Source organism: Nymphaea colorata, chromosome 11, assembly GCF_008831285.2.
Source record: "Nymphaea colorata isolate Beijing-Zhang1983 chromosome 11, ASM883128v2, whole genome shotgun sequence".
Lineage (NCBI taxonomy): Eukaryota > Viridiplantae > Streptophyta > Magnoliopsida > Nymphaeales > Nymphaeaceae > Nymphaea > Nymphaea colorata.
In genome coordinates this window covers 16,896,773-16,919,568 of record NC_045148.1, presented here as the reverse complement: position 1 = coordinate 16,919,568, position 22,796 = coordinate 16,896,773, and the positions used below count along the sequence as shown (strand labels likewise).

General features: G+C 38.6%; 2 protein-coding genes and 1 long non-coding RNA gene across 3 annotated transcripts; 2 read left to right on the top strand and 1 right to left on the bottom strand.

The window, feature by feature from the left end:
* Positions 1-9,811: 9,811 nt before the first annotated feature.
* LOC116263601 (cysteine-rich repeat secretory protein 38-like) lies at positions 9,812-10,156 on the bottom strand. Its single transcript, XM_031643337.1, has one exon. The coding sequence runs from the start codon at positions 10,154-10,156 to the stop codon at positions 9,812-9,814; it is 345 nt and encodes a 114-aa protein (XP_031499197.1).
* A 2,808-nt stretch (positions 10,157-12,964) lies between these two features.
* LOC116263845 (uncharacterized) lies at positions 12,965-17,008 on the top strand. The gene is made up of 4 exons (XR_004174707.2): positions 12,965-13,086; positions 13,189-13,296; positions 14,626-14,677; positions 16,493-17,008. It is a non-coding gene; the product is annotated as an uncharacterized LOC116263845 (long non-coding RNA).
* A 2,702-nt stretch (positions 17,009-19,710) lies between these two features.
* On the top strand, positions 19,711-20,656 carry LOC116264966 (uncharacterized). Its single transcript, XM_031645449.2, has 2 exons — positions 19,711-20,227; positions 20,536-20,656. Exons 1-2 carry the CDS (start codon positions 19,750-19,752, stop codon positions 20,568-20,570), a joined length of 513 nt encoding a protein of 170 aa, XP_031501309.1. The 5' UTR covers positions 19,711-19,749; the 3' UTR covers positions 20,571-20,656.
* The last annotated feature ends 2,140 nt before the right edge of the window (positions 20,657-22,796 follow it).

Genomic DNA, 22,796 nt, shown 5'->3' with positions numbered 1-22,796 from the left:
CGCTCGTCGGGTGAAGGTCTGCCATCGGGTGAAAAGGAAGAACGTCAGGTGAAGGTGAAGGTCGACTGTTGAGCGGTCGACCTAATTTCATTTAACGGATCACTTGTTTAAAGTTTGGATCGGGTTTGACCCAAACCCGATCCAAACGTATCCATGAAGTATCCGTATCCGGATCGCCGTATCGGCGTATCGATACGGAGACGTGGGCTAATCCCACGTATCTGTGTGACATAGATTAAGACAAATGGGATTTTAAAGGTGACCATTTAGGTAACTTATATAACATATATGGGAAATGCATTGTAAATGAAAGAACTTTAGGATAGTTTTATGTAAAAAATTGGAGAAATCTTTATATATTTATGCACATGTAATGCTATTTTTTCTGGTTCTAAACAATTCTGAGATACAAACTGAAGCCGGCCAAGGGGCATCTTGACATTAGCAGTATACAACTTGGTTTTGAATATGTTACTAAGTTTGAAAGATTTAAAATGGAAACCAGCCGTCTACCAGCTCCGCTATCAACCTCCGAATCTTGCGAAAAAAAAGTCGCTCTTTGGTAGTGATTTTTTTTTTTGGGTCTTTATGTTATTAGTTTTGACTTGGCCATATGCAAGTCAACTGTGGACATTTGTGTCTTTTACAAAACTCTTTCTTTTGCTTTATGAAAGGGCTCTACTTCTTTCCCCTTTTTTTGGTACTCGCCATCACTTTGTGGTATGCGATTTTGGTGGAGCGTCTCAAGGAGTCGCCGTAAGCATGGAGCCTTCACGACTAAGTCTCTCACTTGCTGCAATCTCTTTTTTTTTGGGCAGTTATTCTTTGGTGTCTCTAGAAAAATAGGTATGTTTTTCAGTTCATGTGTGAGTGTGAGAAACATACATAAAACAGAGAGAGAGTTTTGGGGCTGAAGGTCACATAGTAGCATTGTTATTTTGTAAGGGGATTTTGTCTGTTTTGGCTTTTTGAATTTCACTGTATTTTGATGCTTCATATAATATGAATCCTGCTGGTTTCTCCCCGTGGATGTAGGAAGACAAACAGTCTATCCGAACCACATAATTTGGGTGTCTTCCGTGCGACTGCTTTCCTGTTTTGCTCTCTGCCGTTCATTTCACTATTCACTCTCTTGATATCACATACACATATTTTTACAGAGTGGCTGTTTTTCACCTTACTTTGTTTTTGCTTGCAATCTGGTCCTCTCATTTTTAACATCTGGTATTAGAGCCAGGTTGCAATATTCGTGTTTGTGATAGTTGGTTTTAAGGACTGTGACGTCAAATATGTCAATGACTAAGTTTGAGGTGGAGAAGTTTGACGACAAGATTGATTTTGGCCTGTGGCAAAAGCGTGTAAAAGCCATTTTTGTTCAGAACAACCTGCATAAAGCCTTGCTTGGAAAAGAGAAATCAGGGATTAAAGATGCTGATTGGGATGAGTTAGACCTGAAGGCGATGAGTACAATTCAGCTTTGTCTAGCTGATGAGGTAATGTATAATGTTGCAGATGTAGATACTACGACTGATTTGTGGGTTAAATTAGAAAAATTGTATATGTTGAAGTCTCTCACAAATAAGTTGTATTTGAAAAAGCAGCTCCATAGTTTACAAATCTGCTTGAGCATCTGAATGCCTTCAATAGGTTAATTACTCAACTTCGCAGTGTTGGTGTTAAGGTAGATGAAGAAGACCAGACCCTTCTTCTTCTTTCATCTATGCCTAAAGTGTATGATCATCTTGTGACTACTATTCTCTATGGCAAAGTGTAATCACCCCAAATTTTTCAAAAAAAGGGGCTATTAAAATTTTGGTCCTATTATTTTAAAAATAAATTTTAAATCCAAATTTAGATCCAAAATCCAAATTTAGATCCAAATCGAGAATTCCAAACTCAAATTCCAAAGCCGAATTCGAATTTTGAATTTTGGCTCCAAAACTACTTCCTCTCGAATTCAAATCTTGAATTTAAATTTCAAATTTTAGCTCTAAAACTCTTCCCTCTTGAATTCAAATCCTAAATTCGAATTTTGAATTTTGGCTCTAAAAATCTTCCCTCTTGAATTCAAATCTTGAATTTGAATTTCGAATTTTGGCTCTTAAAAGTTTTCCCTCTTGAATTCAAATTTCAACTTTTGGCTCCAAAATCCTTTATAAATACCCCATACTTCCCCCCTCTTAGGCAAGAGTTTGCCTTGGAAGAAACCCTAGAGTATTCTCACTTGAAGACTTAGGGTTTCTCTTGAGTTCTTCTTCTCTCCCTCTTCTTCTTTCCATTTTTTCTTCATCTTCAACATCTTGGGAGCTTCATTCAACGTAAGTCCAAGATCATTCAAAAGAGGGCTTATTTCCAATATCAATCACATTCGAGGTATTTAATCTTCCTCTATTTCTATTTTCATTTTCTCTTCTCTCCATGGCATTTTCAATATCATTCATATCCGAGTTATGTAAACTTCCATTTTCATTTTCTTGTTTTCTCTCTTCTTCTTCTCCCAATGGCCATATGAAATAGCCCTAAATCTCTATTTAGACAAGAGGCTATGCTCAAGTGCACCGGGAACAATGAGAAGAAGAGATGATTTTTTATTTTCATGTTTAAATCATGCAATCTTTCATTTTCATATCTTCATTTTCCTCTTGCCTTCACCCCATGGCCATGCAAGATGGCTCAAATGATTCGAAATCAAGAGCTACTCTTGAGTGCACCGGGAGTATGAGCAAGACAGAACAAAATCTATATCTTCATTTATCTCCAAAAATATACTTGATATATTGTCTTCATTCATCATTCACGCTTGAAATGATGCTCATGCATGATATTCTAATTTTCCATTTATATGAGCCAATGCACGATGAGAGTGAGTGTTTGGGGTTGGGATTTCTTCTTGTGATTTTTGAGGTTGGGACTTGTCCAACCCGGGAAAACCCTCACGAATATGTACATGTTAATATGCATTTGCATGTCATTTTGCGCTAGTTTCTTTCCTAATCACCCTATTAGGAACCCTAACGAGTGCCTCGTTATATTGCTTGATTTTCTTTCATACCCAACGGTGGAAGAAATATATCCCTTGTGGCAAACCAAATCATAACATTCCATGCTTAGATATGAATCATATTTTCCAAAACATTTTTAAAAGCAACCTCTCTAATACGGCCTTGGAGACTTAACTTAGGTTCTTGCATGAGCCCAAGTTCCCCTCCGGCCTACATAAAAAATTAAAGTCGGTTATTGTCAATTCATTTCTTGATTTTAATACTCATGAAGACGTATGCGTATATACATGTTATATACGTATGTGTGCACATGAATATCTTTTTTTGTCATTCTCTCTTTATGATTTAACATATCCTTTTACGAATTCTCATATACGTATATATAAATATATTTTTGTGTATTCCATTCTTAAATCTCTCTTCCTCTCTTTCGAAAATGATCTTTTCTTCTCTATTTGATTTAAACATCATTTTTTACAAGCTTTCATATACGTATCTATACATATATATATATACATATATATGTACATATATATACGTATATGAATACTTATCTCTCTTTCTTTTAAATCTTTGATTTTATGATTTTCAAGATCTCTTTCTCTATATCTCTCTTGGGATGTAGTCTTTCATATTTTCCGTTCTTTCAATATCTTACTATTTAAGATTTTAATTTTTCATTTGCCGACTTTATCAAGACCACAAACCAAGTAATGACCCAATATTGGATTCATGCTTGATAGGTCTACAATCTCAATCCATTTTCAAAAGCTTTTCCTTCATATATATGATATTTACAAAAACAAAATTCTTAGATGTATGTTGTGGTATGAATGACTTTAGATGAATGTTGTGGTAGGAATGTTTTACATTCTTCTAATCATATAGGATAAATGCATTCATGCATTGTCACCCACTTTATTTCACTTATTATCACAAGTACATCTCCAAAAGAATTTAAGCAAGAGGGGATGGAGCTCTAACTAGGTGGTAACTGAATTAGAGCAAAATCTCAAACCTACTTAAAGTCTTAAAAGAACACTAAAGTGATTTCAAAATGATTTCACAAGCTTTTCAAATGATATTTATTAATTCCACTTTTTCCTCAAAATATTTCACATTCTCAAACGATTCTTCAAGAATCTTTTCAAAAGTTTGAAACACCAAACTTTCAATATTTTTCAACACTGCATATAGAATCAAAAAGTTGTTTAAGTCAAAATGAAATGCATCAATGATAAACATAGCCCTTGGGTTGATTACCCTTGGCAAAGGCGCCGGGAACGGTCGATCCTCGTACCGACAGACGAGTCTCTTTCTTCCCTATTTCAAAACTAAACCTCATTTTTCTGGAGCACTCCAAAACCAATGAAAATTTTGGGATGCAAACACAAAGACACTTTAAAACTTGAAGAGGTCAGAATTATTTTGCTTTCAAATGAAGCTAGACATAAGCCAAATCATGGAGAAAATTTGATGGTGAAAGAACATGGTCATGAGAGAGGTCGTCAAAAGCATAAATTCAGTAAGAAATTCAGATCTCGGTCCAAGTCAAAAGGTAGAGACAACAGATGCAGGTATTGCAAAGAAGAGGGTCATTGGAAAGTCGATTGTCCAAAGCATAAAGAAAAATATAAACAGAAAAAGAAAACAGCCGAAGAAGCAAGTGTAGTATCAGATGTCGATGGAGATGTGCTAGCCGTTTCTTCAGGTAATAATCTCCAACGTGATGTATGGATTTTAGATTCTGGATGTTCATACCATATGTGTTCTCATAAGTCATGGTTTGATTCTTATACATCATGTGATAATGGAAAAGTGTTGATGGGAAATAATACAGAACGTAAATCAGTTGAAATTGGAACCATAAAAGTAAAAATGTTTGATGGTGTCATTAGAACTTTAACAGAAGTTAGATACATTCCAGATTTAAGAAAAAGTCTTATTTCTCTTGGTACACTTGATGTTAATGGTTTTACTTTTAGTGGTGCTAATGACATATTGAAAGTGAAGCGAGGAGCTTTAGTTGTCATGAAAGGAGAAAAAGTTGGATCTCTATACAGGCTGATTGGAGAAACTGTAACAGGGACAACTGCCATCTCATCTTCTTCATCCCTTTCTGATGATGATACTGCATACTTGTGGCATGCTAGATTAGGCTATATGAGTAAAAGAGGGATTCAAGAGTTGCATAATAGAAAGCTACTCAAGGGTATCGAATCATGTAAACTTGAATTTTGTGAATGTTGTGTTCTTGGTAAACAGTGCAGAGTTAAATTCTCAACCTCTACAAAAAGAAGTAAGGACATCCTTGAATATATCCATTCAGTTGTATGAGACCCTGCACCAGTTACATCTAAAGGAGGAGTTAGATTTTTTGTTACCTTCATTGATGACTACTCTCGAAAAGTTTGGGTATATTTCCTCAAATATAAGTCCGAAGTATTTGAGACTTTTAAAGAATGGAAAGCGAGGGTGGAAAATCAAACAGGTAAAAAGTCAAACAGGTAAAATGTTAAAGGTGCTAAGAAGTGACAATGGTGGTGAGCATACGTCTTCTCAGTTTGAAAATTTTTGCAAAGTTGAAGGGATTACTCGACATTTCACTATTTCAAGTACACCACAGCAGAATGACATGGCAGAGAGAATGAACAGAACTTTAATTGAGAGAGCTCGTTGCATGAGGTTGTTTGCAGGTTTACCAAAACAGTTTTGGGTAGAAGCTGTTAATACTAAGCCTGGGCAACGGGCCGGGCCGCCGCCGGGCAGGCCCGGCCCTGCCCGATCGGACCTGGGTCCGGGCCGGGGAAAACCTGGCCTGGGCCCGATAGGCCTGCCCGGCGGTGGTCCGGCCTGGCCCGACTCCCGCTCTCCCTCTCCACTCCCTCCCTGCTCCCCCTCCCTCTCTCTCTCCACTCCACTCCACTCCCCACTCCCCGCTCTCCCTCTCCACTCCCGACTGCCGACTCCCGTTCCCCCTCTCCCTCTCTGCTCTTGTTCCCCCTCTCCCTCTCTGCTCTCGCTCCCCCTCTCCCCCTCCCTTTCTGCATCCCCTCTCCGTCTACCTCTCTGCTGATCCACTCCCTCTCCCCTCTCCTCCGTCTCCGTCTCCCTCTCCCTCCTCCTTTGTCTCCCTCCCCCCCTCCATCGGAGCGTGACGGGAGGGTAGGGAAAAGGGGCCAGGAGGGCGACCTGGGCCGGGTCCGGGTCGGGCTGAGCGCCCCGTCGGGTCGGATCGGGCCGGCCCGGCTCGGCCCGATGCCTAGGCCTAGTTAATACAATGTGTTTTTTAGTAAATAGATCTCCTTCTACAACATTAAATCTGAAAGTGCCAGAGGAAGTGTGGTATGGTAAGACAGTTGATTATTCTGACATACATATTTTTGGTTGTCCTATTTATGTGTTATTGCAGGAAGGAGAAAGAAGCAAACTTGATGCCAAATCAAAGAAATGTATCTTTCTTGGATACAAATCAAGCGTGAAAGGATATAAAATATGGAATCCCGACACACAGAAAGTGGAGATCAGCAAAAACATAGTCTTTGATGAAGCTTCATTGTTAAAGAAAATTCAAGATTGTGATAAAGGCATTGAAAAACAAGCAATCCAATTCAGTTAGAGTGGAGTAATGACAAGATCAACCAAAATTTAGAAGAACCATCACAAGATAGTGAGGAAGATGAATAACCACTTGAAGAACCTTATTCTATTGCGAAGGGTAGAGAAAGAAGGGAAGTTAGATTACCTTTAAAATTTTAAGATACAGTAGCATATGCATTTCCAGTTATGTCTACTGAATCATTGACTTTTTAGGAAGCAATAGAAGGCGATGATAGTAAAAGATGAATGGCTGCTATGGAAGATGAAATGAAGTCTCTTCAAAAGAATCAAACATGAGAATTGGTAAGTCTTTCAGAAAGAAAGAAAGTTATTGGTTGCAAGTGGGTGTTTAGAATAAAAGAATCCTCAAGTGCAGAAGAACCACCAAAGTACAAGGTCAGACTCATGGCAAAGGGCTATGCTCAGAAAAAAGGAGTAGATTTTTTAGAAATTTTTTCTCCAGTTGTGAAACATTGCTCAATTAGAGTTTTGTTAGCCTTGGTAGCTATTGACGATTTGGAACTTGAACAACTAGATGTTAAAACTGCATTTTTACATGGTAGCTTAGAAGAAGAAATATATATGCAGCAGCCAGAAGTATTTATTCAAGCAAAAAATGAAAAGCTAGTGTGCAAATTGAAAAGGTCATTCTATAGTTTGAAGCAAGCATCACGACAGTGGTACAAAAGATTTGACACCTTTATGTTGGCACAAGGCTACAATAGGAGCAGTTATGACAGTTGTGTTTACTTTCGTTTTTTGAATGATGGTTCTATTATTATTTTGATGCTCTATGTGGATGACACGCTTATAGCATGCAAACACATGCTAGAAATTGTTAAGTTGAAATATGAACTTAGAAATGAATTTGAAATGAAAGATTTGAGGGCAGCTAAAAGAATTCTAGGTATGAAAATTCGTAGAGATCGAGAAAAGAAGAAATTGTGGTTGACGCAAAAGAAGTATGTTAATAAAGTATTGGCTAAATTCAATATGAAGAATGCAAAATTAGTATCTACTCCACTTGCTCAACACTTTAAGTTATTTTTGAAAGATTGTCCTCAATCTGAAAAAGAGAGCAGCGTTATGAGAAAAATACCATATGCTAATGTAGTTGGCTGTCTTATGTATGCCATGATTTGCACCAGGCCTGATTTATCTCATGCAGTAAGTGTTGTCAGTGGATATATGGCAAATCCAGGTCAAAGACATCAGGAAGCAGTAAAATGGATTTTGCAATATTTGAAGGGCTCAGCAGATGTTGGTTTACTATTTTAGGCAGGTATAAATATTTCTGATACTCTAATTGACTATGTTGATTCAGATTATGCAGGTGACTTAGATAAAAGAAGATCTACAACAGAGTATATATTTACTTTAGGTGGAGACCCAATCAGTTGGAAAGCTACATTACAGGATATTGTTGCTTTATCAACAACTGAATCAGAGTATATTGCCGCAGTAGAAGCTGCTAAAGAAACAGTTTGGTTAAGAGGATTTGTTAATGAACTGGGTATTATGCAGGAAAATGTCAAATTACATTGTGTCAGTCAAAGCACAATATGTTTGGCTAAAGATCCAGTTTATCATGGAAGAACTATACATATATAGATGTCAGATATCATAAAATCAGGGAGTTTGTAGCAAATGGTGAAATTCAACTGCAAAAGGTGGAGTCGCTACATAATGTGGCAGACATGTTGACGAAATGTCTCACCATAACTAAATTTCACCATTGTCTGAGCTTGGCTCAGATTTGTGCATGTTAAACATGTTTGGAGTCCAAGGGAGAAGGAACATTCATATTGAACATGATTAATCTTATATATTTTCTGGATTATGACTAAGCCAAAAAGGTGGAGTTTTGTTATTAGTTTTGACTTGGCCATATGCAAGTCAACTGTGGACATTTGTGTCTTTTACAAAACCCTTTCTTTTGCTTTATGAAAGGGCTCGACTTTTTTCCCCTTTTTTTGCCTCTCGCCATCACTTTGTGGTATGCGATTTTGGTGGAGTGTCTCAAGGAGTGGCCAGCGACTTTGGTGGAGCGTCTCAAGGAGTCGCAAGTGACTTTGGTGGAGTGTCTCAAGGAGTCACCGTAAGCATGGAGCCTTCACGACTAAGTCTCTCACTTGCTGCAATCTCTTTTTTTTTTGGGCAGTTATTCTTTGTTGTCTCTAGAAAAACAGGTATGTTTTTCAGTTCGTGTGTGAGTGTGAGAAACATACAGAAAAGAGAGAGAGAGTTTTGGGGCTGAAGGTCACACAATATCATTGTTATTTTGTAAGGGGATTTTGTTTATTTTGGCTTCTTGGATTTCACTGTATTTTGATGCTTTATATAATATGAATCCTGCTGGTTTCTCCCTGTGGATGTAAGAAGACAAACAGTCTATCCGAACAACGTAATTTGGGTGTTTTTTGTGTGATTGCTTTCCTATATTGCTTTCTGCCGTTCATTTCACTATTCACTCTCTTGATATCAGGTTTAATTAAAAGCTTTGCCACTTGTGAAAACTTGAATGACTAAACCATGCACTTCCAATCTCTCTTACACGGCCAAACCAATCTCTCTGTGTCGCTCCTTTGTCTACCAACCTTGTCCTTCCAAGCACTCCTCCTCTTCATTCCTCTGCAATTCGCCAGACTTCAACTTCTTTCTCCAAAATCAACGAAACTCCCTCTTCCACCAGTAAAAGCCACAAGTTACGAAAGCAGTAAGAACCACAATTAAGACAGAGATGATGATTATGACAACATAAGCTTTCCAGGAGTCCCTGCAAATATAAATTCTTGCAATGTGAGAGAGAAAGAGAGCCAATAAACTGGCAATTTAATTACCATGGAGACAAGATGTGCTTGAAATTACTAAAACAGCAAGAGAGAGAGAGAGAAAGAGAGAGAGAGAGAGAGAGAGAGACCTGGATGGATAAGAGGCGAAGGGCTTGTATTTGTTGTGGGAAGATAAAAGAGTTGTCTGTCAAACCTCAGACGACAACTTCCAGTGGCAATTTCACAGCCATAAGAGTTGTTGCAAGTCGATTGGATTTGGGAGGTGGTGCTGTCCAGGCACAACTTGCAAGCATCGAGGCTGGTGTCCCTGGTGCACTGCACCAGCCCGTATATCACTTGTAGATCGGTGTACGGGATGTTGCCGGTGGCAAACATGAAGCTTGAAGGCTCTGTTGTAGCTAGAGAAGTGAGATTCTTCTATAGAGTGCCCAACTTCTCGTAGAAGGCTTTAGGGTCTTCCACTTTACCGTAGGTCCAGTGCCAATCGCCAGAATCATCTGTGTTTAGTTGGCCAAAGAGGTCGGTGTTGGAGTAGCGAAGCTGACATTTTTCATACCATATGATGGCATCTCTTGTGTTGGGGCAGTATTTGACGACCTGTAGGGTCGAATTCTGGATGCACTTCCGGCAGTTGTCTTCACCAACGTCGCCCCTAGACTGAACCAGGCCATACACTCTTTCCGATGTTCCTTGCCCTGCGGTGGCGTTGGCAAAGAGAACGGGAGGGGCATCGTTTGTCAAGATGGAGAAGACGCTCTGCATGTTCGCTTCGAACAGGCTGAATCCGGCCGTGTAATTGGCAGTGAAGGAGCAGCAGCTGTTTATATAGTCGTTGCTGCCGTGTTGCACGTTTCATGGTGGACATGGAAGGAAAGGAGGAAGGAGAGGAAGAGGAGGAAGCCAATCTTCAACCTAATTGGCTCCATTACAGAGTAAACCATCTCTAGTTCTCCAAACCAGGGCATGGGGCAGAAAAACCGTGGTGGGGAGCATTGGTTTCTTCAACAAGAACACATTTCTGGATTGGATACAGCAATTTGGCGATGTGGAATATATAAAAGTAATCTAAAATAGATATATCCTTTATAACCCAACTTCTCTTCATCCTCCATTCACTAATCACATGCAATAATGTTACTTGGGTAGACCATGAAGTTTAATGAGGTTGGTTGGTAGTTGGAATACTACGAGAATGTTTCATGAACTTACCTTAAATATTAAGGGTAAATTCATGAACACCTTGTGTCAAACATCGGTAAAAACTTTGTCGGCCAAAACTTTCACAGACATTTTTAAACTATGCATTGGTGTAAATTACGTTCACCAAAACTTTATGGGTGAAAACTTTTCACCGACACTTTGTCGAATACATTTTCAACATCACTTTAAGGTTGCATTTTAGCCAATTTCATCATAGTCGAGTTCAACGCATACAAAATGGGGAAATCATGTGCGTGAAATGACATAAAGAATGAAATATTGTTTCCGTTGGTGTATCACGATCATGCGGTCTGAACACTCTGCTGTAAACCACATATAACATGTTATGTTGTTGTGATGTTCATTAGCGAACCATTGAAAGCTATTGAATAAGTTTTCCTTAACCCAAATGAAAAAAATTAAATGAAAGAATTCAATTTAACAACTTGGCATGGAATAAATTTAACAATATTAGAAACATTCAAAGAAGTAAATCGTATACTGATAGCTTTCCAGCTGCCTGCCACCTTCCAATTGGGCTTTTCTTTTATGGTCGGATAGACTGGTGGCAATCACACCCTAAATTATTACGTTTCTTCTGCAACTAAAACTATTTTTTCCCGAAGCTTGACCACGCTTAAAGTTCTGCAGTTGGAACAAGGAAGTTGGGAGTTTGCTTGAGCTTTCCTCTTTGCATATATTTAATTGTTTCCCTAGTCATATGGGTACGTTGTATCCGCATATCGAAGCGAAATGCATACGAAATACACTTTACATACGTTTTGGATCAAAACCAATCCAATAGACTTTTACTTGATTTATAAGCTTGTTTTCAACTCAATTTTTTTTTTAACTTTTGCAGGAAATTATTAGTCATTAACATGTATTTTTTATTTTTATTACTTATTTACTTAAAATTTACTTTAATTTTGAACACACACACATATAATATATATGATCCTAGAATATTGGTGACTGTAATTATAATTGGATATCTAGGGACATTAAATCCGGACCATTTGATTCGGACAGCCTAGATCTCCACTTTCTCCCTCTCTCTGCCCATGTGAACTCTCTCTCCCTTTCTCTTTCCATCCCTCAACTTAAAAACATTAGTAAAATATGTGCGGTTATTTTTGCCGAAACACGTCAGTGAAGGTAAAGCAGTACCGACGATTGTGGTAGACATTGATAATTTTTTAACAGAAAACAATTTTACCAGCGCGAGCATGGCCACGTGTCGATAAACTAACTTATTTTCATCGATATTTTGCAACATGGACAAAAGTTACCAACGTTCTAATCGAGAGGTTAGAAAAAGTAACATGTTTACCAACGTTTACAAACCGGATATCGGTAACAGTCCAATTGCAATGATATTTTCACGGCGAACGTCAGTGAGACAATTTTTCACCGATGTTTTTTTTCAGGCATCCTTAAAAGTGGCCTTTCAATGACATGTAGTTGCATACGTCGGAAAAAATTGCCTTTCACCAACGTCCGTATCTCCACGCGTTCGTGAAACCACTACCAAAAAACTCCAGCCGCAGCTCATCTCCCAGCCTTTTATATATACTTTTTTCAATTTAAAGAAATTGGGGGAAGTTACTTCTCAAGCAGGAGAAAGAGAATTTGGCACCTTTGGCTTCTACTGCTCTCCTTAATGGATTTAAACGGCATCGAGGAGGATGGGTGGGACTTAAGAAACCCGCACTATTGGGCTTAAGTCTTCGGTGTTCTTCACGAATTACTTTTTCTAAATTTCTTGAGCTGCATTTCTTCATTTGTGATCAGTTCTTAACTATAACCCACTATTGAGGATAAAACTGCATTGTCTATCTTTGTCGCTGTTCTTGCTCATTATCTTGATTGTATTCGTTCTTGAGCACTGTTTGTGAATTTCAAGAAGTTTTCTTGTTTTTCATGTTAGTGACTGCGATGAAATTGTCGACATAATAACACTAAATCTAGATGATGTGACGATTATCTGGTTCATATATTAAGAGCATTCCTTTTGTAAAATTGTCTTAGTGCAGTGATTATGGTAGTAGATATGCTTCCTCATGCTTCACGAAAATTATATTCAATCGTGTGAATCAGTTGAGTCTTCTTCAGTATTTACTGATGCATTCTCATGTTAGGACTGTCGCTCTTTCACAGAGAAATATGAAGAAGACACACTGCATAAAACGGTTTTTTATTAATACAGAATAATAATAATACCAGCGAAGATTATCTCCTCACAACCATGAGAGTAAGGCAAAACGCGTAAAGAAAAATGACATAAATGCCCTTATAAAAATAACTGAAGCTTCAAAACACCATAAATGCCTTTATAAAAATAAGTGAAGCTTATTAAGTATGGATGAGGCTCCACACACGAACATTCTCATCCTGTGAAAAATTATATGTAAGATGGGGGCGATGGCATAACACTGTAGTTCAACACGCTCACAGATAAACATACTCCCTCTGTTCCTCTCCCTTCCTTGGTAACTCTCTCTCTCCCTCTTTCACAGTAATGGTGATATCTACTATTTGAGGGTCTCTTTATGGACGCTCCTAACCGTTATTAAAGTCTGTTGCTTTTCCAGGTGCTGCCGGTTTTCTTGTTGGCTTTTTATGGTTCATTTCTTTGGGATGTCTTTAATCATTCTTCACTCCTGTAGATGGAAATATGGCGGGAAAAGGAGCTTCTGGAGGTGAGTATGGGTTTCTCCCAGTGCCGCTTTTTATGTTCACATGAATTGCAATGTAATGCTCTGAAACCCGTCGATGAACAGTTTGACCTCTTTTAAGCCGCTAATATCATCTTCACGTTTGCATTCAGTGGTTTCACGACCATCTTCATAAGAATCATCTCCTGAATTTTGTAATTGTTTACCGATTTTTATGGTCTTCAACTGCAGTGCAGTCTTTCCTGCCAAAATTCAATTTATTTAGTTTCTTTGGTTACTGCATGATTGATGGGGTCTATACTGATGTATTTACATTTTCCATTTCTTCTTGATGCGATGTCAGTAGCAGTTATCGTTTATATTCGTTTTTCTCTTTTTTTTATTTTCTATTGGTAGAGTTGGTTATGTCCTCCTTTCAGTTGGGCACGATGGTTTTTGCAAAGAGGTGTCACGAACGCTACATTTTATTGGGAATCGGTCAGATTTTACAGTTCCACAGCCTTAGCAACATCTCAGAATACCTACCTCTTGGAAGGTCCATAAATGTTGAGCAAGTGCTTCTTCCATCAAAGGCCAGACTGTAATTGGCAAGCTAAATGGTGAATTAGGTAATTCAGCAAATATGCCTCGCATGCATACAGTTAAAAATTCGGAAAAGAGTACAGGAAGCTTATAAAGCTGTGTAAGTTGTATTCAACTAATGTAGGACGTGGTCTAATTATTTCAAGCTTTTTTTTTACCATGATAGATATTGTTTCTGATGTGATGCAGGAGGTGTTGGTTGATTGTTATGGCAACTGTGACGCTTCTGTTATCTGTGCTCGGTCTATGTTTGTCCTCAAATCACATCTTCATCGGAAACAATTCTGCTTCTTACAATAATATCTATTTATTTGAACACTTATGAGTTGTGTCTATTTCCGCATGAGCCCCTAAAGAGAAAGGGTGATCCAGAATTCACCATATAATGTCTCATCATTTCCCACTAAAAGATCTACTTCCATTTTCTGCTATCTAATGCTGACAATGTCGAACTCATGTACCACCCTAGATTGTTCCATGTAATATTTGTCTTTCTTGGGATTTGATACACTTTAAATTTGTTCAAATTCAATAAACCTGAGATGTTGAATAACCATCATATGGATGTAAAGTTGTTAACTAGCAGCTATTTGTGGTTGGTACAGCTCCCAAGCTTGAGAGTCGGTTTCCTTTTTATTTTGTTGGAAACTAAATTTGTCTACTCTGAATGATTACCTAGGCGCTGGTTCTTCTATGACTGGCCTTTCTTTTCTGTCTTTGTAATTTTTATTGTTTTACTTTTTATTGATTTGTTGTTGGCATTTTTTGTAGTGGTTGTATATCTAGTGGTCTACAACCTCAGACACCGGCAAGCTGGGTACATGTAAGCCTTTTGCTTACTTTTTACTGTTTTCTTTTTTGATGTTTGGACTGCTAATTAATGCTATTCCTCTCTGATCTTTCATCCTGTGCTCCATTTATCCAGCTTTATATTGATAGGCTCGCTAGTTGTGGCAATCACTTTTATTGTTCATGGAGCTTTTGCCACTGTTGACAGGGGACTAAAATTAAGGACCTCCTGGTGACATCGTTAATTCCCTTTTTCTGTGTTTCCCTCTAGGTAGTTATACTTTTTCTTTTGTTGGTACTCTGCAGTTTGCTTGTTAGAGATTTCCTTGTTTGAAACTTGCCACTGCCATCAGCTTGTTGGTTGTGGCGGGGGAGATTCCCTTGCTGATATATATGACTAGAAGATTACTAAATGGTTATGGCTTAGCAGACCATCTGCTATTGGTACTTAATAAGAAAGCACAGCCTCCCAGTCTAAACAACGTGGCAAATTAAAATATCATGTTTCTTTACACATTGAATTTACTTATGTGCTAAGGCCCACCAGAATTTCTTTTGTTTTTATGCACATCCATTTGATGTTCTAGCCACCATATGGTCTACATCACAAATGGAAAATCATGAGCTGGTGGCTGAAGTAAATCACAGCGTATTGTGGTTAATAGCAGAATATTGTAGTTAATGTGCAAAAATAATTGATATTTATAAATGGAAGAGTCAATATTAGCTTTCAACTATAACCAACTTATTATTTATTAAGAAAAAGGGGAAAGAGAAAGATGAGATTTGTTGGTGAAGCTGGAGTAGGGGAGGCAGAACTCTCTACTGGACAATCCATACTGCCTCAATGCTTATCAACAGAAAAGCTGAATACCATTCCCTTGATGTCAGCTACTTCGTTCAAGGATGGCAGATAATTTGTCTTTTCATGACGCTATGTTACTGGAGCTGTTTTACCATTGTTTTGCTCTGTAAAAACAATTTGAGGTCTAGCTTTGTTTACACCGTACATCAGTAAGAATTTACCGAAATGTTGCCTTTTTCCAACAAACTGGAATGCCTGAAAATGTTCTTGCATTTTAAAATTTCTGCATCATGTTTCATCATTTAATATGGAAGATCTCGTGTGATTCTTCTTGGATATATTTGTTCCAGTGTTGTCACGGACGTCTGCGTTTCTATGAAGGAATGGCTCGACAAACCCCAAGCATACTGCAGAGAGTGCTTTTAACAGTATTATTCCATGTGTGGATGAAAAGACTACTAATCGGACATTGTATCAGAGCAAAGAAATCATTCATGAGCTTGTAAATGTGGTAAATGGTAAATGCAGCAATAATCACAACTGCAAATTCAGACCCAGTCCCAAAACAGAAGAATCATGACTTCCTACAATCAGTCTTGTCTACCAATCCCTATTCTGTACTCTCTTTTTGATACACAGCTGAATGTTAACCAGTGTCATCCTGAAGAAGTTGCACTTACCAATGCATCAAGCCACAGCCTCATCAGGTTTTGAGCAAGTGGTCTGGTTACACTAGTTGATCTCCGGATTGTGCGTACATATTATCGTTCTGGACTTCATGTGCATATGTGCATGTCAATTTCTTTTAATTCTTGATCTTATCTTCAATGTGTAGAAAGTGGTTTCGATTGTACTGCATGACAACGGCAGAGATTTGGCATTGGCACAAAGTCTGTTCATGTTCTGAGTTTGTGCTTGTTTGGCTTCTATGGCATAAAATAAGTCAGTTTGTATTGTCTAAGCTTACAGAAAATCCCTTTCCCGATTAGCTCCTTCTCTTAGAAGTAGTCACTAATTTTTCTTTTCTATGTCCTTTTGAGGTAGAAAAATCTCTGTATCAGTCCAGGAAGGGCGACCCCAAGCATATACCAGCAGTTGATGACAGCCGTAAATGTGACCTATGCACTGTATCATTACACTCCTTTTGTTTTCAAACCTACAGAACTGTAATTTCGTAAGCGACACTTTTCAGAATCATTATATCATCACACTGTCCTCCCCTCAAGCATCTGCTGTGACTAGTAATTGTTGGGTTGGTGCTAATTGCGGTTGGATTGCTGCTTTCTTTAGTTCTGTGGTTACTATAATCGACCCTTCCCCAGAGCCAGAGGAGAAAGTTCTCGTTACTATGTCAGTGGTGAAATCATCAACAGACAGACAGTCATATAGTCGGCAAACCGGAGCCTGAAAAATGAGCATGCTAAAGTTTAAGGTACAGTTATTTTTGTGTTAGTTTTGGCTGGATTTTTTCCAGGCGGGAAAGTCCTATCTGAGAACCCTGCTTGTTTCCTCTTAACTGTTTTGCTCTTCTATACATAAGGTTTGGGGCATTTTTCTTCATAGTTTACTTGATTTGGTGGTAATACCATTGTTTTTGCCATTTCTGAAATGGCGACGAACCTCCAAGGAGAAACCAACTTACTTGGTCCTCTCCTTCAAAGGTTATAAGGCTGGATGAGCCCTGACCAGTCGAGAACGCTCTAGAACTCTGAATCTGCAAGGTGGCAGAGCCGGACCTTGATTGCCTCAAAACCTTCTTCTCGACTACCTTACCAACTATGATCTCATGCTCATTAAATTTTCTTCCTCGTATCATGATTCTCATTCACATAATCCTCAACGTGAGCATGATCCATGACATGTCATGCTTGGCTAATGGTTGCGCATCGTGAGGTGGAAGAAGTTCCAATTGGATAGTATGCCATAGGCATGTACTTAACTTATGATGACATGATACGCACATTTGGCATGTCTAAGATGACGTCTCCTCCTTAGCTTTCGTGGCGTACCGTTCACCGTGCTCCCCACACGTTTGTTAGCAGAAACTGGTGCCAGAAACTGTTGTCTCTGACCTCAAGGCTTCCTTTGGTGAAATGAATAAGATGATGAGTTTGCTTACGTGTGCAGTATTATACACTTTGCAAGTACATGCAGTCCGATTTGAGTTTTTAACAATGGTTTGCTTTCTATGAATGCTTTTGAAATTTTGTTTCTCTTGGTTGTATCAAATTCATTCGGAAATCTGTGATGTGCCCATCTATCAACAGAGTTTGGCTGTGTTTTCTGGTCCATTCATTTCAACGGCGAGATTTGCTGTTAACCTGAGGCCAGATCTCATTAGCTTTTATTGTATAATGTCTTCTCCTTATATGTGCGTATGTGTGAAAAGCAAACTAATACAAGGAACGATCTTCTTAGCTTAATCCACAGGATAAATGAGTTCTTGATCCACACAGATATCATGATATTTTCGAAAATATTGTGATATTAACATGAAAAATAAGAAAAAAAGAAGGAAAAAAATCATGATATTTTGTAAAGAATGGGAAAAAAAAAAGTTGTCGCATTATTATCTCCTTATTTTCACCTTCTTTTGTGATTTTTTCGTATTTTTTTTATTTTGCTATTTTTTAGCATTGATATTATCATGGGTTCAATTTAAACTTAAACTGAATTATTTTTCATCATTTTTACCATCATTAAAACATTCATTTTATCACTTTTCTATAGTTTTATTTATGTTCTCCTATTAGTTTCTGATTTATTTCGTGTATTCCTACTTTTTTTATTTTTTAAAGTTTTTCGAGTTTTTTCCAAGGTTTTCTAAAAAAACCGTTAAAAACGTGAAAAAAAATTTCACCGTTAAATTGTGAACTAATTTCTCATTGGTTGAACCAATTAGGCTGTAACACCCGCATCAAGCATGGCCAAACTACATTGAAAAATCTTAACAACCACAAGAAATTGTCTAGCGGGTTCAACAACTGCTGGCACAGGCTGGACCATATGCTGGATGTCGGCAATCTAAATGTAATGTAATTGGACAATCCAAACGGAATCAGGTCGGGGGGGGGGGGGAGAGAGAGAGAGAGAGAGAGAGAACATGCGTCTGTTTGTGTGCATATCTCATATAAAAACAGACCTAAAAACAGTAGATCTGGGCTTGGTGCAGATCTTAGAGAACTATTAATCTCTGTATCTCCACATGAGAAAGATTCTGATCATCATTTATTAAAGCTGCGTAAATATGAACATTATATTAAAGGTTAGTTACATGGATCACAGGGAATTGCTACCGGAACTCCGAAGTCCAAAGGTCTCTCTCAATCTCTCACATGAACAGCCATGTAAGGGCTGTCCCCACGAAGGCACTGTACACAGACCGATGACTATGAACATGTAGGATGACTGCCGAAACCGTTAGAATTTTGAAAATAAAATCTTCTTTATTAGTCATGATATTGTTTCCAATTCTGTTGTAACAGAGAATCCGTTGTAACTCCATATCCCTAATTTCTTGCTACTGTGTATATTAAGATAGAAAGTTGTCAATAACAAAGTACAGAACATACGATTCTTCCTCTTGAGCCTCTTCTTCTTCTTTCTTACTGTTAATTTCACATGGTATCAGAGCACCCGTGTGGGTAAGAGAGTTGGCTTTCTACTCTCTTGTTTCTCTGCTTTGTGCCTTGTTCTTCATTCTGCTGTGCCCTGTTTTTCATCCTGCTCTCATGGCTAACGCATCGGGTGTTCATAATAATGGTGATGATCAAATTGAAGCCAACACGTCACCCTTTCTCCTGCACCACTCGGATAATCCTGGTGCTATCCTTGTGACCAGTCCTTTAGTCGGTGACAACTATGCAACATGGCAGAGAGCAATGAAGACGGCCTTAAGTGCAAAGAACAAATTTGGGTTCATTGATGGTTCCATTCCCAAACCTCCACTAAACAGTCCAGACCATAAAGCTTGGATCCGCTGCAATGATCTGGTACATTCATGGCTTCTCAACTCACTCTCAAAGGAAATCGTTGACAGTGTTATCTATGCCAATGAGGCTCGTGAGGTATGGAATGACCTACAAGATCGTTTTTCTCAAGGTAATGCTTCTCGTATTTACCAATTGAAGAAGATGGTTTCTGATCTATGACAAGAGCAATGCTCCTTACCAAATTATTTTACTCGTCTAAAGACTTTATAGGATGAAATTGCTTCATATTCTACTGTGCCTACATGCTCATGTGGTGCTTTTAAAGAGTTCAATTTCTATCAAGATCGTGAGAAAGTGTATCAATTTTTGATGAGACTCAATGAATCGTATGGCAACATTAGAAGCCAGATTCTTGCCAAAGATCCATTACCCAATATTAACAAGGTTTACTCCCTTGTGCTGCAAGAGGAAACTCGGCGACTACTAGTTCCACAACTCTTAAGTTCTGAAAATACTGCGTTAGCAGTAAACTCACTACCTTCTTTTAACAAAAACTTTCAGCCAAGAGGACAGCAGTACACTAGGAACAGGCCACGTCCAAAATGTGACCATTGTGGACAACTTGGGCATATCCAAGCACGCTGTTATGCATTACATGGCTACCCGCCTAACCATCCAAAATCTAAAGCTTCACCTGAAATGGCTAAAGGCGGACACACTCAAAATGGATCCTCGGCAAATGTCACTACTGCTGCAACAGTTCTCTCCCAATTGACTGAAGATCAACTCAGCAAATTAACGGCATGGCTTAGTGCTGATGATAAACCTGCTGCCGCAAACGTCGCAGGTAAGCATACACTCAATTTCTCCAATCATTTACCATGGATTATTGATACCAGAGCCTCAGACCATATGACTCCCCAACTTCATTTGATGTCCAATGTCATTCCTCTACCCAAAGTGCGTCTTATTATTCTTCCAAATGGCCAGCAACTTTCAGCTACTCATACAGGAACCATTAAACTCCAGCCGAATCTCATACTTATAGACGTCCTTTACATACCAGAATTTAAATACAATCTATCGTCAATTCCTAAACTCACCAAAACCACTGACTATGCTGCTGTTTTTCTCTCATCTTGCTGTCTCTTTCAGGACCGTTTGTCGAAGAGGCTGATTGGAGTGGGTAGCTTATGTGGCGGATTGTACCATCTACGATTACCGGCCAGTTCTCATGCTCTTTCCGTTTCTTCTCTTAATAAATCTCTTGTTTGGCATATGAGACTTGGACACCCTTCGTTTGACAAAACTCAATCTTTGAATTCTGATGTTCTTATTTCCAAGCATGAATTTCTATGTGATGCTTGTCATAAAGCTAAGTTCTCCTGCTTGCCCTTTTTTCATAGTAGTAGTAGAGCAAGTTTCCTATTTGCATTGCTTCACTGCGATATTTGGGGAGGATATGCCACGCCCTCACATCCTGGAGCACACTATTTCCTCACTATAGTTGATGATTTCTCTCATGCAACTTGGGTCTTCTTGATGCGCTTTAAGTCTGAAACCTTTTCTTGTTTCACTCGGTTCCATGCTATGGTAGAAAACCAATTTCATACCAAAATTAAATGTCTTCGAAGTGATAATGGTTCAAAATTTATCGCAAATAATATGCAAGAATTTCTTTATATACATGGGATAGAACACCAAACTTCATGTGTTGCGACACCACAACAAAATGGAAGAGTTGAAAGAAAACATCGTCACTTACTTGAAGTCGCCTGAGCGCTTCGTTTTCATGCACACCTACCTATTAAATTTTGGGGCGAATGCATTTTAACAGCCACATTCTTGATTAATCGTCTCCCATCCCCTATTTTGAATAATAAATCTCCTTTTAAACTATTGTTTCATAAAAAGCCCATCTATGAAGATTTGCGTGTTTTTGGATGTCTATGTTATGCTCGAAATATGAGTGCACACCGAGATAAATTTACCACACGTGCATATAGATGCATTTTTGTAGGATATCCTTCAAATAAAAAAGGATATAAAGTCTACAATCTTGACTCCAAAGAAATTTTTATAAGTCGTGATGTGGTATTTTATGAAGACCGGTTCCCATTCTAATTTCAAAATGATGATGGTTTGAACTCACCTGTGTTGCCAACACCACAAGAAGACTATGTGAGTGAAGAACGTGACTCTCCAATTGTAAGTGCGCATGAGCCAGTTCCACCAATGTCACCACCCATTCCACCTACCCATCTCGTTTGTACTGAACCAGTCAATCATCATAATTCTTCCATTTCATCCCAACCTCAACCCACCATACGAAAATCAAGTTGCCCAAGACACCCACCTTCCTATCTCAGTCAGTATGTGTGCTCAAACGTGATGGTATCAGATTCGATGCCTAAGGATCCTCACTCCATGACCCCATCTTCAGGTACACGGTATCCCATTCAGAATTATCTTTACCATTCTAAGTTTTCCCCACCACACTTTGCTTTTTTGACCTCTATTTTGAGTGATGCTGAACCTAGCTCGTATGCGAAAGCGGTGCAACATCAACACTGGCGCCAAGCTATGGCTGATGAGATCCACGCTCTCCAACAAAATACCACTTGGTCTCTTACTACCCTACCTCCAAATAAAAACCCAATTGGATGTCATTGGGTATATAAAGTCACACGGAGGTCTGATGGTACCATCGAACGCTACAAAGCCCGACTTGTAGCAAAAGGGTATACTCAAATTGAGGGTATCGATTTTCATGAGACTTTTGCTCCAGTCGCCAAGCTTACTACCATGAGGACTTTACTTGCGGTTGCTGCAACTCGTCAATGGCCCCTATATCAAATGGACGTTAGTAATGCATTCATACATGGGGATCTGCACGAAGAAGTTTATATGACCATTCCTCCAGGCCTTCTTCGTGAGGAGGAGTATTCCAGTACTACTGTTTGTCGGCTCCATAAGTCCTTATACGGACTTAAACAATCACCACGTAACTGGTTTTACAAGCTCATGACTGCCCTTAAGGATGCTCATTTTATTCAATCCAATGCAGATTACACATTATTCACTCGGCACTCTGGAAATCAGTTTATTGCTATCCTAGTGTATGTGGATGATCTTATTATTACAGGAAATGATGAGCATGGTATTTCTTCAATCAACATCTTTTTACACTCCAGATTCCATATAAAAGATCTAGGAAATCTCAAGTATTTCGTAGGAATTGAGGTTGCTCGAGCGCCATCCGGGATATTTTTAAATCAAAGAAAGTATGCATTGGAGATTCTTTCTGACGCTGGTCTATTAGGAGCAAAACCAGCCGAGTTTCCTATGGATCAAAAACTGAAACTAACTCCAGATGAACGTGAACCGATTAAAGATCCAGCTTTGTATCGAAGGTT

Excerpts from the sequence above, each read along its gene's own strand:
- LOC116263601 (XM_031643337.1), bottom strand. The coding sequence starts at position 10,156 with ATGCAGAGCGTCTTCTCCATCTTGACAAACGATGCCCCTCCCGTTCTC.
- LOC116264966 (XM_031645449.2), top strand. The coding sequence starts at position 19,750 with ATGAGACTCAATGAATCGTATGGCAACATTAGAAGCCAGATTCTTGCC. Across the intron at positions 20,228-20,535 it reads TGCTGCCGCAAACGTCGCAG|GACCGTTTGTCGAAGAGGCT; the intron begins GTAAGCATACAC and ends TGTCTCTTTCAG.